This window comes from Xenopus tropicalis, chromosome 9 (genome assembly GCF_000004195.4).
Source record: "Xenopus tropicalis strain Nigerian chromosome 9, UCB_Xtro_10.0, whole genome shotgun sequence".
Taxonomy (NCBI): domain Eukaryota; kingdom Metazoa; phylum Chordata; class Amphibia; order Anura; family Pipidae; genus Xenopus; species Xenopus tropicalis.
In genome coordinates, this window is record NC_030685.2 from 53,558,601 (window position 1) to 53,571,071 (window position 12,471).

At 38.9% G+C, this 12,471-nt stretch overlaps 1 protein-coding gene across 1 annotated transcript in view; it reads right to left on the minus strand.

The window, feature by feature from the left end:
- plcl1 (phospholipase C like 1 (inactive)) overlaps positions 1-12,471 on the minus strand; it is a 145,590-nt gene that overhangs the window by 12,873 nt on the left and 120,246 nt on the right. Inside the window, exons 4-5 of the mRNA XM_012971384.3 lie at positions 11,371-11,446; positions 8,685-8,794 (exon numbers count right to left, since the gene is read on the minus strand). Of these exons, the coding sequence (XP_012826838.2) occupies positions 8,685-8,794; positions 11,371-11,446 (186 nt within the window). The remainder of the gene's footprint in view (positions 1-8,684; positions 8,795-11,370; positions 11,447-12,471) is intronic.

Sequence of the window (12,471 nt, forward strand, 5' to 3'; positions counted from 1 at the left end):
CTGCACTGTATCTCTGGACAGATAAAAATCCCAGAGCATATTGCTGGCAGGTGCAATAGAACAGGTGGTAAACAGGCAGTAAGGCTCTATTTCAACCTGTGTTGTCCAATGGTCACTAACTTGCTTGCTGAATGATGTGCACGTTAGGGGGTCTGAAGGGAGCAGGACATCTATATGCCTCCCCAACCCACCCCGCATGAATTCAGAGATCCTGAATGCAGGAAGTGCTGTATTCATATGTTAAGTACAGGCCCTTTTAAAGCATAAGAACCTTAGCCTCTGGGTGTGCCAATGGGGCAGGGTGCAAAGTGTGAAAAACACAGTGGCTTGTGTCTGTTCTTTGCACTTTGTACCTTGCCCGATTCATGGAAAATGACCCCTTTTGTGTATTTACTTTTTTTTTTAATTTTATCTCTCCCAGCTATGTTCTTAGAAAGGACTTAAAAAGGTCACCTTCCTGACAGGGCACATCATGCTAAGCATGCTTTGCAACAACGTTGTAACTGTTCTTTATCAATAATATACACACATATATATATATATATTCAAATACATGAACACGCTAACTGTAAACCTGGATATCAAGGCTAACTGTAGCCCTAATATCTCTTAATCTCTTAAAGGCATTACATGAATTTATCACTGCAATATTTGATTTTATTCTTTAGTAGTAGGAGGGTACGTTTACTTGCTATTTCCCCAATCAACTTAACTCAATGATTGCCTGATGTACTCCATAAATAGCAACACAGTACTATTTACTTCTGTTTTTGTCTGACGTGTGCCACACTGCAATGTTAGACACAGTATGTAAGGATCTCTTAGTACAGACAGTGCTTTCCTGATTCAGATATTGATGATGGAAAAGAGATAACACTAAATCCACTGGTTCCACTGTGCACGTGTCTGGCAGACTTTTAAAACCTGTTGTTGTCCAAAGAAAGAAAATGGTATGACTCAGATGCAACCCTCTTTTCAAGGGTGTAGAAATGTGTTTACTTAGGGTTCAAGTGCATGACTTATTTTATATGTTGTTTTCTCATAAGAAACAACAAGGGTGATGATGAGCTAACTTCTGGCTCCTTGACTACAAGGCCCTGCTTTGTGTTAGTGCCGCTGATTGTTCTTTGTGTTGAGGCAAGTGGTTTTAATACGAGTGTTCATGGAATGCCTGCTTGTGGTTGGGTTGTATCGTCCCTCTAGCAGGAAAGCATGATATGAAAAAGCTCGCAATTAGGTTTTATAAGCTTAAAAACAAATGTTTATGTATGTTTTCAATTTTTCCCCACAGCTGAATGAATTTGGCACTTGTTGGTTAAACAGGGCAAGATCTGCAGTCACAGGCCCATAAATTGAAAAAAATATTTAGACTAATGCTATATAGATGGCTTTTCATAATGACTAATTACAGGGAGAATGTCATTCGAAATGTAAAGGAACAGAGGCATATTCATTACCATAATTAATCATGTTTACATTGGATAATGTTCTTATATCACTATAACTACACAGTGTAGTACATGTCATATGCGCAGAAAACGAATGCTCATATGACATGCCAATAAACATGAACCAGTTTTAAACAGGAAGATCCCCCTCCTAATATCTCTCACACTTTCAAACCACTAAGGGAAGATAAAATATAGTTATATCAATAGAGATACTAGCATCAAATACAAGGCACAGCCAAGTTATTACAGAGAAAAAGCTAATTTGTCATGAAGACAAATCAAGAATTGCTTGTTAAAGTAGGTCTCTGTAGGACATGGCAGTGCAGTTTTTCTGTTTTCCCATATTTGTATTAGTTTGTGCATTGGTAGAATGAAAGATTCTGCACACTATATCCACACATAAAATGAACCTGCTGAGGTTTAGAATATTAGCTAATTTTTGTCTCTCTTTTCCAGCCTCACTATATAGCTATGTAATTAGACACACTTTCTCAAAACCAATCAGATCTCCTTTACCCAGTGAATTACAATAATTAATTACGCTGCCTGGTAGAGCACTTTCTCAGATCTATAATCCAATCAGCAGTTAAGCAGCTTTGTAAAATAATGCTCTTCAGACTCTGTACTTGATGCGTCTCTAATACTGAATTCAGCTTGAGGTAAACAGAATCAGACTGTAGGATATTTTCAATGAAATAAAAGGGGATTTAAAGAAAAATCATGTAGCTAAGTAGATGTGCAAAAATGGTCAATTATTTTTAACCTCATGCTATGAAATCCTGTACCATTAGCACATTAGCAATATTTGCTGGATATTATGAACACCGGGGACACTTGTTCACTGGGGACTCTCGGGCCTCAGGGAATAAGACAGCTTTAGATACTATGGCAACTGTACTGATTCATTTAATGCACAAGGAGAAATAAACTTGCTTTTGGGTGAGTAAAATTTGATTTTCTCCATAGGCATTAGATTAGGGGGCTGACCAGGGGTGCTGCTGCCATGAGGCAATTTGAAAAATACTTAATGTGGGGGGAGTGAGGGGGCGGCATCAGCTTGGCCGCCTCAGGTGGCCAGGACCCCTAAGGCGGCACTGGGGCTGATTTAAATTAAACTGAATCATTGTTGTGTTTATAAAATGGCACGATAATGCAGTTGGACTAAAATTTTGAGTTTACGTTCAAAAATAGCCATTTTATGAGCATTGGCCCTCATTCTTGTAAAACAATAATGGGTTTCACTTAAAAATGTGTAAAATAAAAAACATAGATGGTATTAACTTCCCTTTGAAAGTGTATGACATAGAAAACAGTGAGATGATTAACTTCCCCTTGAAAATGTGTCAAGAACAGGCTATCAATAACTATTCTATTCCTGGACTATTCTGAGCCTCCATAGGACTCAATGGTACTCGACAGATCAAACCTGACATTTCTTTTGTTTTGATAAAAAAAATTAACTAAACGTTAATAAATCATGATTTAAAATATTTTCAAAAAACTGAATTTCTGAAAAACTCCAAGAAACAATATCTGAAAAATCGAGTACATGTATGGGACCTGTTATCCAGGGATCTTTCCATAATTTGGATCTCCATAACTTAATCTGTTAAAAATCATTTAAATATTGAATAAACCCAATAGACTTGTTTTGCCCCCAATAAGGATTAATGATATCTTAGTTGGGATCAAGTACAGGGTACTGTTTTATACTTACAAAGCACAAATTCATTTTTAAAAATTAGAATTATTTGCTTATAATGGAGTCTATTGGAGATGGCCTTTCCGGAATTCGGAACTTTCTGTATAATGGGTTTCTGGATAAGGGATCCCATACCTGTACTGGTGAAAACCCATTTGTAAATCTTGAAAATATCTAAAAGTAAAAAAAAATGACTTTTTCTCAAAATTGTTTAGTAAATGTGCTCCTTAGTATTTGACCAAAAGTTATGGCAATGTTTGGGAGAGAGAGGGGATTGTGCAGATGCAGTGGTGTCAGTAACAGTGTGCCCTATTCCTTTAGTGCTAATACTTTAGGGGAACTATTGCTACATTTATATCCAGCCTGGTGGCAATGCCAATGTTTGCTAGCACCCATGCATGCACCCATGCTCTGCATTAGAGCAGGCTGGATGGGAGCACTGGCACTCCACAAGAAGCAGCAAGTTGCTAAAAGCATGAATAGGAGCAAGAACCTTTTGTGAACAGTGTCACTTCTCGCTCAGGTTAGTGTATGTTGTTCTATGTCCATGCAGCTGTTCTGGATTTCTTCTAGACCTTAAGGAACAAGCGTCCATTTAAAGGGGATCGAAATTAAAAAAAAATAAAGTGATGGAAACTTATTTAGGGCACTTCAGACATTTGCAACAGATATTTATTTCCTATTTTTAATGGTTTCTGAGTTTTATACTGCTTGGCAGGCTTTAGCTCAACAATTCTTTTTGAAGGCTCTGAGTGTCAGCAGTCCTAACAGATATGTACTTCTGGCATTTAGTTAACCCTCTGGTTGTTGACTCTCAGCTGAGCCAAAACCCTGGTGTTAGCCGTCTAAATATGCAAATAAACAACATCTAAAATCATATTTATGCAAGGGTTATAAGACAGTTTTGCTCTTAACAGAGAAAGAATGGTACAGTCACTGGGGGTGGTGCCAAATGTTAGGTACCCTCTAATGATTCTAATTGCTTACCTGAGACCCCCACTGGTGCATCAGCCCAGGGTACACCTGTAGGAGCATTATGTGGCTTCTTCATTCTCCCCTGCGGCCCCAGGCTGGGTGCACATTAAGTTTGGCATTTGACTTTACTGTGCAGGAACACCCCAACCGGAACAGAAAGCAGACATAGAAAGAAAGACATGGTGGCTTCTGCAGCAGTGTAGGGACCCATAGGGTTAAGCTCCCTATGGTGTTATCCCTTATCTTTTCCTTATCTGTGCTGTTATAGGGCAGAGCCCTCTACACTCAGATTACAGTTATTAAGCTACTCCTAATAGGTTTAGCCAGGTTGACCACTCCCCTTGGCAGACTATATAGTGTCTTGCACAAGGAAGTGTCTTCCTCTCTGGCTGCTGTTGTCTCAGGCTTCACGTCATTGAGCCTGAGGCATAAGGCCCCAGTAAAGAGAACCAGCCATTTCTAAAGTCGGGGAATGAGAACAAGCCAGCACAGTCAGATTTATATAATAGCACCCTCTAGAAGTGGTGAGAACAGTCAGCTTATCTAGAAAGGGCAGTTAATAGCCCCAACCAGGAGTTGTAAAAGGGTTTAGCCTACCCCGGCTCTGTTGTCGTTCTTTAGGGGCCGGTTTTATTAGACGCCAGGTACCAGTGTTAGGAGCTCTCCCCTGGACCACAGTCGGCCGGAATACTCCCTTCTGAAAGGTCTTCACCTCGGGTATCAGCTAATCCTCTGTGCATCCTCCAAGTGGGGTATTCTGTTCCTTGAGTGTCACATCTGCTATATCCATTGTGACCAATTCCTATACTGCTGTGACTGTGAGTATATACCCTGCTGCACTATCCAGTTGCTTTGTACAATAAACCAGTTATTATTGCATCATAAGAATCCTCTGGCGTCCATCTTTTATTATTTGCACCACACACCTCAGCTAGTGGTAGTTCAACTACACTCTCGCTCCATCTTAATTCTCCCATATAGCGGAGGCTCACTCCTTTGTATTAAGTGTCGCATGTAACCCATGCTCTCCATTATACTACTAGCCTGGATTTGTCCTTAAATAGGTCAAATAGGTGTTACAGCAGTATCATGGTATGTTTAGTTTTCAGCAAACAGGAGCACCAAGGTCTTAGGTAAGCAAATTCCTAACAATTTGGCAGCCCCTTGTGAATATCATTACCTTTCCTTCTCCTTTAATTTTTGTATACAGGTTTTTGAGTTTGCTTCTAGGGGATTTCATGCAGAATTGTCTTTATCTCTCCTTACCATTAATATTTGGTGAACTGTAAAAGTTGTTTAATCCTTAAGATTCTTTAGTGGTTTTTTATGCCTCCACGGCTATGTGTATATTTCTTAATACATTTTCTCTACTTGCTTCTCTCAATACCTGCGGCCACTTTAAGCTTTAAAGGAACAGTAACACCACAAAATGAAAGAGCTTTAAAGTAATAAAAATATAATGTACTGTGGCCCTGCACTGGTAAAACTGGTGTGTTTGCTACAGTAACACTACTATAATTTATATAATAAGCTGCTGTGTAGCCACGGGGGCAGCCATTCAAGATGGAAAAAAGGAGAAAAGGCACAGGTTACATAGCAGATAACAGATAAGTTCTGTAGAATACAATAGTGTTTTATCTGTTATCTGCTATGTGCCTGTGCCTTTTCTCCTTTGAATGACTGCCTCCATGGCTACATAGCAGCTTATTTATATAAATTATAGTAGACTTTCTGAAGTAAACACACAACTTTTACCAGTGTAGGGCAGCAGCACATTATATTTTAGTTACTTTTATACACTTTCATTTTTTGGTGTTACTGTTCCTTTAAAGCAGGGATTCAAACATTCATTAATAAAACTCATGGCAAGATAAAAAAAAAAGCCTGAAGGAACCCTGCATTGCTTACCTTGGCCCCATACATCTAGTACTGCTCATAACTCTCAGCTGTGCAGACCAACTGCTGCTTAATGGAAACAAACCCAGCGGGAAAAGCAGCAAAGTTAAGTAAAATCGTCCACTGCGGCTGAATAAAAGCGCCACTATAAATTAGAATTTTCATTCTGCTTAGTTCAGGTGAATAATAGAATTTTACAGTTTATAAGAGTAGGCTATGGTCAGATTCAGGAGACTGTCCATAGCAATGCTACTAAACCATGGTAACCATCAGCAGGTAGCATTTACTGGGCAGCTGTCTGCACAAACAAATGATGTTATCATGCTGCTATGGGATACTAGATGTGGGCAAACATATCATACTCAGATGGAACTGTGAGTGTAACTTCTGAAGAATGGACTCTATTACAGAAGGAGAGCCTCATTGCCACAGTACTGTCGTGTTAAAAGGGAGGAAATTTCTCACTACCTCCCATTCAAACAACAGATAATGAAATTGCCCAGGACCTTAACCCCAGCACAGCACACTAGTAAACAGTCCTGACCAATCAAAACAGACATTATGATTTAAACCTGGCCCATCAATCATAAAAGCAAAATAATAGCATTGATATCGACCCATACAGGATCTCAGATCTCTAAGCCCATATTCCACTGAGTTTAAAGGAGAAGGAAAGGCTAATAAAGAGTTAATCTCAAGCTGCAGGCATACCTTCAGTTCTCTCAATAGTGCCCTTAAGTCTCCCCATATTTCTCCTGTTTAGATGATCAGAAGCCAAACAGGAAGAAAGAACGCTGAGCTCTGTAAAAAAGTTCCCATAATGCCTCGCTCCTGCACCAAGATCAAGACTGGTGTACATGCTCAGTTTGTAAGACTATGAGGAAGGCTCCTGCTGATTGGCTCAGATTCACATTCCTAAGGGGGGGGGAGTGAGTTCTTAGCATTCTTAAAGGAGGGGGAGCAGGAGAAGGGAGAGAGCTGCGCGTTTCTGGCACAGGAAAATAGACACAACAAATCTTTTAACAGAGAACTCAGTGCAGCATTTCTGTGAGTGCTTATGGCTGTATTTACATAGACCTTTCTGATAAAGCTTACTTAGTTTTTACCTTTATTTCTCCTTTAAGATTTGTGTCTCAGAAAAAAAGAAATATAATGCCATGCCCATGGCCACAAAGAAAAATACAAGAAGTGACATAGGAAATGAATGCTAGTCCAACCAAGTCCAGTAATACTTGCTTTTAGTAACCTACTGCAATCACTACCCCACTTGTTATACATGGGGCTACCAGCCCCAATACCAGTAATACGGAGAGTCATTTGTGTCACACCCCACTGCACCACCTACATCATCAGTTTTAGGGCTTTGTATTTGTTTCAGGCACCCCCTGCCACTTTGAAAAATAAGGCAGATTTTTGACCACCATTGTTAATAGAGCCAAGCAGATGTCACATAAATCATTAAACTTCCTACTTACTATACACCAATAATTGTTTCTTTATTAAAGTCACTGGGCTTCTGGGCAACTCATGTGTTACACTGTGAACAAGTCCACAGACAAGAAATCTACATGTAACACTGTGTCCTTTGTAATGTAGAATTGTTATAGTTATAGACATGGTAGATAGGCCCAAACATTATCTATAAAAAGATATGAGAGGCAGAAGAAAATCCCACGCTCAAATGGCATAAAGCAGAAAGTCTAGACAGTGGCAGTGAGATCAACCTCAATTTCTCTATTAAATTGAAGTATGATTATTCTGTGTTCCGCCCACTGACAGATCATTTCTGTCACTAGGAGAAAGAGCACCTAAAAATGTTTAAATATAGAATGGTTACATCCTGTACACTGACAAAGGTTCTCCTACTGTATTTTCATTGCCACACTGAAAAATGCTTCTCCCTTGCAGCACGATGTATCTGCTGGGCACCAATAAATTACAGCATTTATATGTCAAGAATAAATGCATATATTGATCTCCCTTACAAAAGGTTACTGCTGTACACTGGCTGTTGAGCTGGCAACATTATACATTGCATAAAATCTAGCACAATCTCTTCTCTAGTGAGGCCGTGGGAAGACAGGGAAAGAAAAATTACATTGAGAGGACAATCCAAAAATAACATTCATCCTCAAAAAATGTATCTATTTCTTTGCAAGCAGCTATTTTATTCCACTTTCTTTTCCCTTTTATAGTCTTACATTTGATATGGTTTTGTAGGTATACTGTCATACACAAAGACAACGCCCTAATTTACAAAAACTGAGGTTGCCTTGTTTTTTTTTTTCTTTTTGCTGCTAACCCCTGTGCTATTTGCATTTAGTGGCCAAAAGTGCATTCCTAGAATGGTATGGAAATAGTTCTACCTTTTCTGTTTGCGGCACAGCCTGATCAGTAGTGCTGGATATAGGAGGAATGTTGGCCAGCACATAGGCATAGCCAGCAAGAGGGAGTGGTTAACAGCACCTTTATCACTTGTAGTATCACTTCTCACCAGTTTTGCAAGAATTTAAGCTTTTATACAGACTGCACTAAAACCTGAAACATATAAGGGTATTCCAGTTCTTTAAGAGGAACCCTGACTCTTGTACCTGTGTAACCATTTACCAAGTAAAGTCCTAACAGCAAAATCACAGAACCTTTAGTTTTCATTCACTTACCTTTAACACAGTGACATTCCAAGCAAAGCTTTCAATGGCTTTGTTGAGTTTTCTTCCTTTGATTCCCTCCTTGGTCCCTAGACTGTGCAGTTCTTCGTGAAATTCCATTCCTTCAAGAAGAACAAGGTAATTAAAAGGGGTTGTGTGTTTTAAAACAAAAATTTAAATTGTATATATGTATAAACTAGAATACTTAAACAAGAAGTAATACTGTACCTTTTCACAATAGGATAGTGCCTTCATGGATCGCCCTATGCACAATCCATAATTGGAGAACTCAAACCTCTGAATAGATGCTACTGTACAGTGCTGCGTACATAAGTAGCGCTTTATAAATAAAGATATACATACATACATATGTTGGTACCAGGTGCTGTGCCACAAGGGTCATATATACATGCATAAAGGAAGTACCAGGAGCATGCTGAAAAAAGTGATGCAAGACTTATTTTTTTCCAAACCATATGGTAATGTTTGGGCTCCCCAGGCCCTTTATCAAGCCACCAAGTCAAAGGCTTGGTAAAGGGTCCAGGTGGCCCAAAACATTGCCTTTTAGTATGTTGGCTTGTTGGTTTGATGAAGGTCCGGGTAGCCTGAAACATTGCCGTTTTTTGGGGGGGTTAAATTGCATCACTTCAATTTCTCAGTGTACTGCTGGTACTTCCATTATTCTTCCATTATTCATGAATTACAGCAGAAGGAACATCACACCTAGGGGTTCATTTACTAACCATTGATTTTTAATTTTAAACTCAATTAGAAAAAGTCCTATAGAAAAAAAGCTGCTACTTTTCCAAGATTTACTATGTATTTAAATGGCTAAAAATCTAAATTCAAGAATTCACCAGTTTAAACTTGCTGAGTTCATGTAGAAATCAATGGCAAAAGGCCCTTCCCTTTTTTTGAAGTTCTTTCTTATGTCTTTTGTCTTTAGAGATTTTGCTGGGTTTTTTCGAATTGTCGCAGAAACAGTTCAATAAAGTCTGGATTTTTGCAGCGACAATTCGAAAAATTCGAGTTTTTTACTTTTCTTGTAGCAACTTTTCCTTGTGACTTTAAGTAAATATCCGACATTCAGGAAAGTGAATTCTGTCGAATTTGAAAATACAAAAAATGAGAAATTATGGAGTTTTTGTAAATCTGCCCCTTAATATATGTAGCTCATATTTTGTAACAACATATCATTATTAGATTACATTATTCCAAGCACCTTAATTAGCTCAATGCTAACATGCGCTGTGGCAATTTCTAGTTCATCAGCAGCTAGACACATTGTTGGTAATTTCATGACCAACCAGAACCTTATTACATAACAAGACCCTGAGACAAGGTTCTCAGTATATCAAATTATTTATTTATTAATCAAATACAGAGTCTTGTAAAAGCTTTTAGCAATACAGAACAGCAACTGAAATGTGTCACAAACAGCTTCAAGTGAGACCCTGAAAGTCTTAGCCTTTTATAGATCATAGTATGCCTTAACTCAAAAGTATATAACACCCCTTTTACTACTCTGTGTACTCTGTGGTTATAGCTGTGCAAATAGCAAAGTGCATTGGGGCTTAGCTAGTCAGCACTATCATGTCTGGGCCTTGTGATTTTATAAGATGGCCCATTTGACTTTTATATTCTACTTTATACCTTGCATATATAGTATATTTATATACCTTTATCTCCTACCTCATCTGCCTTGGGTTGTCTTTATAGGGGACACTGGGGGATTTTATGTGTCCCTTTATACAGAACTTACCCATCATAAGTGAGTGTCTCAACAACAGTGCAGGCTTATGAACTGTAAGAATGTGTGAGACCACAGTCTGACTACCTACGTATACACTATGCATCTTCCTATGCAGGCACTTTACTAATATGCTTCATGCTGTGTTGTAAAGTTATAAAGTAATATGCCGTATAAATGATAACATGTAAGATATACCTTACCAAAAACCAGCAGTCTTCCTTGGATTCCTGCGTTCAACCTCTACCCTTATGCTATTTAACGGTTATAGAAACTACTTATTGACTCATTACAAACTCAAGCATGCTCAATCTGATGTAAAAAAACCTGTTACTCGGTGCACAGTACACAGGCAGCTGCCATACAGGTATAGTGGTATCTGATAATTAAAGCAGTACAGATATTAGGGTTTTTATGGTTGATATTAGGGTTCATTCACAATGCCCCAAGGCAAATAGCCATTTCGAAGCACAGAGACCTGCAGACTGAGCTTAGAAACGAGTGCAACTTGTGTTAGGCCGCACTCAAATTTAAAGGGGCGGGTGAGGGGAGGCACATAACCATCCTCCCCTCCTGCCCCCACCTTGTGTGTCATTCTGAGGCACAATGAAACAGGAGCTGCAGCCTGCATCATGGCCCTCAGTGCAGATCGTTGTGTAGAGGGGTGCAAGTGCTCCATATATAAGCATTAAGGGGGACACTCTTGCACTTTTTAGTGCTTTTGCACTTGCACCCCCAGGGTCGTAAATAACCCCTCGTATCTACAAATAAGCTGCATGTATGGATGTATATATGGATGGATAAATACGTTTTACATATATTTTGTCAACTTTTAACCCTACTCTTGCTTTTCCCACTAGGTTACAACATTAACCAATGAATGCCATGAAAGACAACATTTCCATATAGTTTTTAATGAAGATTGAAGGAAGAACAAAGATAATTCACCTGTTTTTTGGCATTGCAAAATTTTGTCATGAATCGTGTCAGCTGACTCAAAAAGGGTTCTGCTTTCTTGTATCATCTGTAAATGCAAGAGGAAATAATATTAAAAAGAGGAAAAAGTTTAGAATGTTCTGTGGTTCACTAACAAAACCAGATGCAATTGCACCAGTTGTAGCGCAACTGAGCCTGGTGCAATGCCCACTTGCAACTCAATAACTCTTGCATTCTGGGCTGCATTGTGGGAAAACAATGGCAATCGCACTCAAAACTGCACTTTGCTCACTGCCTCTGTGGATGTAAATCAGCCCTTTAATCTGCGACCTGAGAAACAAAGTTAAGAAACACCCTTCTAATTAAATGGTAAAAGGCAAGTACACATCAAAGCCCATAAATACCCACATCAGTCAAATAATACATAGGTCAATAATTACAACGGTTAGTAAAAAGTAATATTTAAAAAATATATTAGCTCAAAGATTTTATCACAGTACTAGAGGTATAATCCCTAAAAATATTAGGCACCCCAAAGTGATTATAATTGCCTACCTGATACCCCGGGCCAGTGCTCCTCTTAGCAAACTGCATCAGCCTGGGAAATTTCTGTATAAGTTTCTCCACTTCATTTTTTTTCTCTGGGCCTGGGCAGGTGCATGTGCAGTAGAGTGAAAAAAACTTTTTTTGCATCTAAGTTCAGTCTTCCCTCTGACCATGCGTCTGCCCAGACCGGAACATAGAAAAGATGGAAGAAGCTGAAGAAGATGGTGACAAGGAACTTCAACAAAAAATCCCTGAGCTGTTTCAACTATTTCCAGTCCATAAAACTACCTGTTCTGGAAATATATCTATCTATCTATATATATATATATATATATATATATATATATATATATATATTATCATATACATGTTGTTTTAAATGGCTTCTTTTTTTATAGATATTTATGAGTATTCAAAAACAAGGCACAAGCCACCATGATTTTTGCACCCTGCCCAAGTGTAAAACTGGGGTAGCTGGGGCCCCTCTTGACCTCCACTGCTACCCACCCACCCTGCTACAGTAAACCTAGCATATTGCCCTCCACACATCATCTGCTGCTCCCCCAG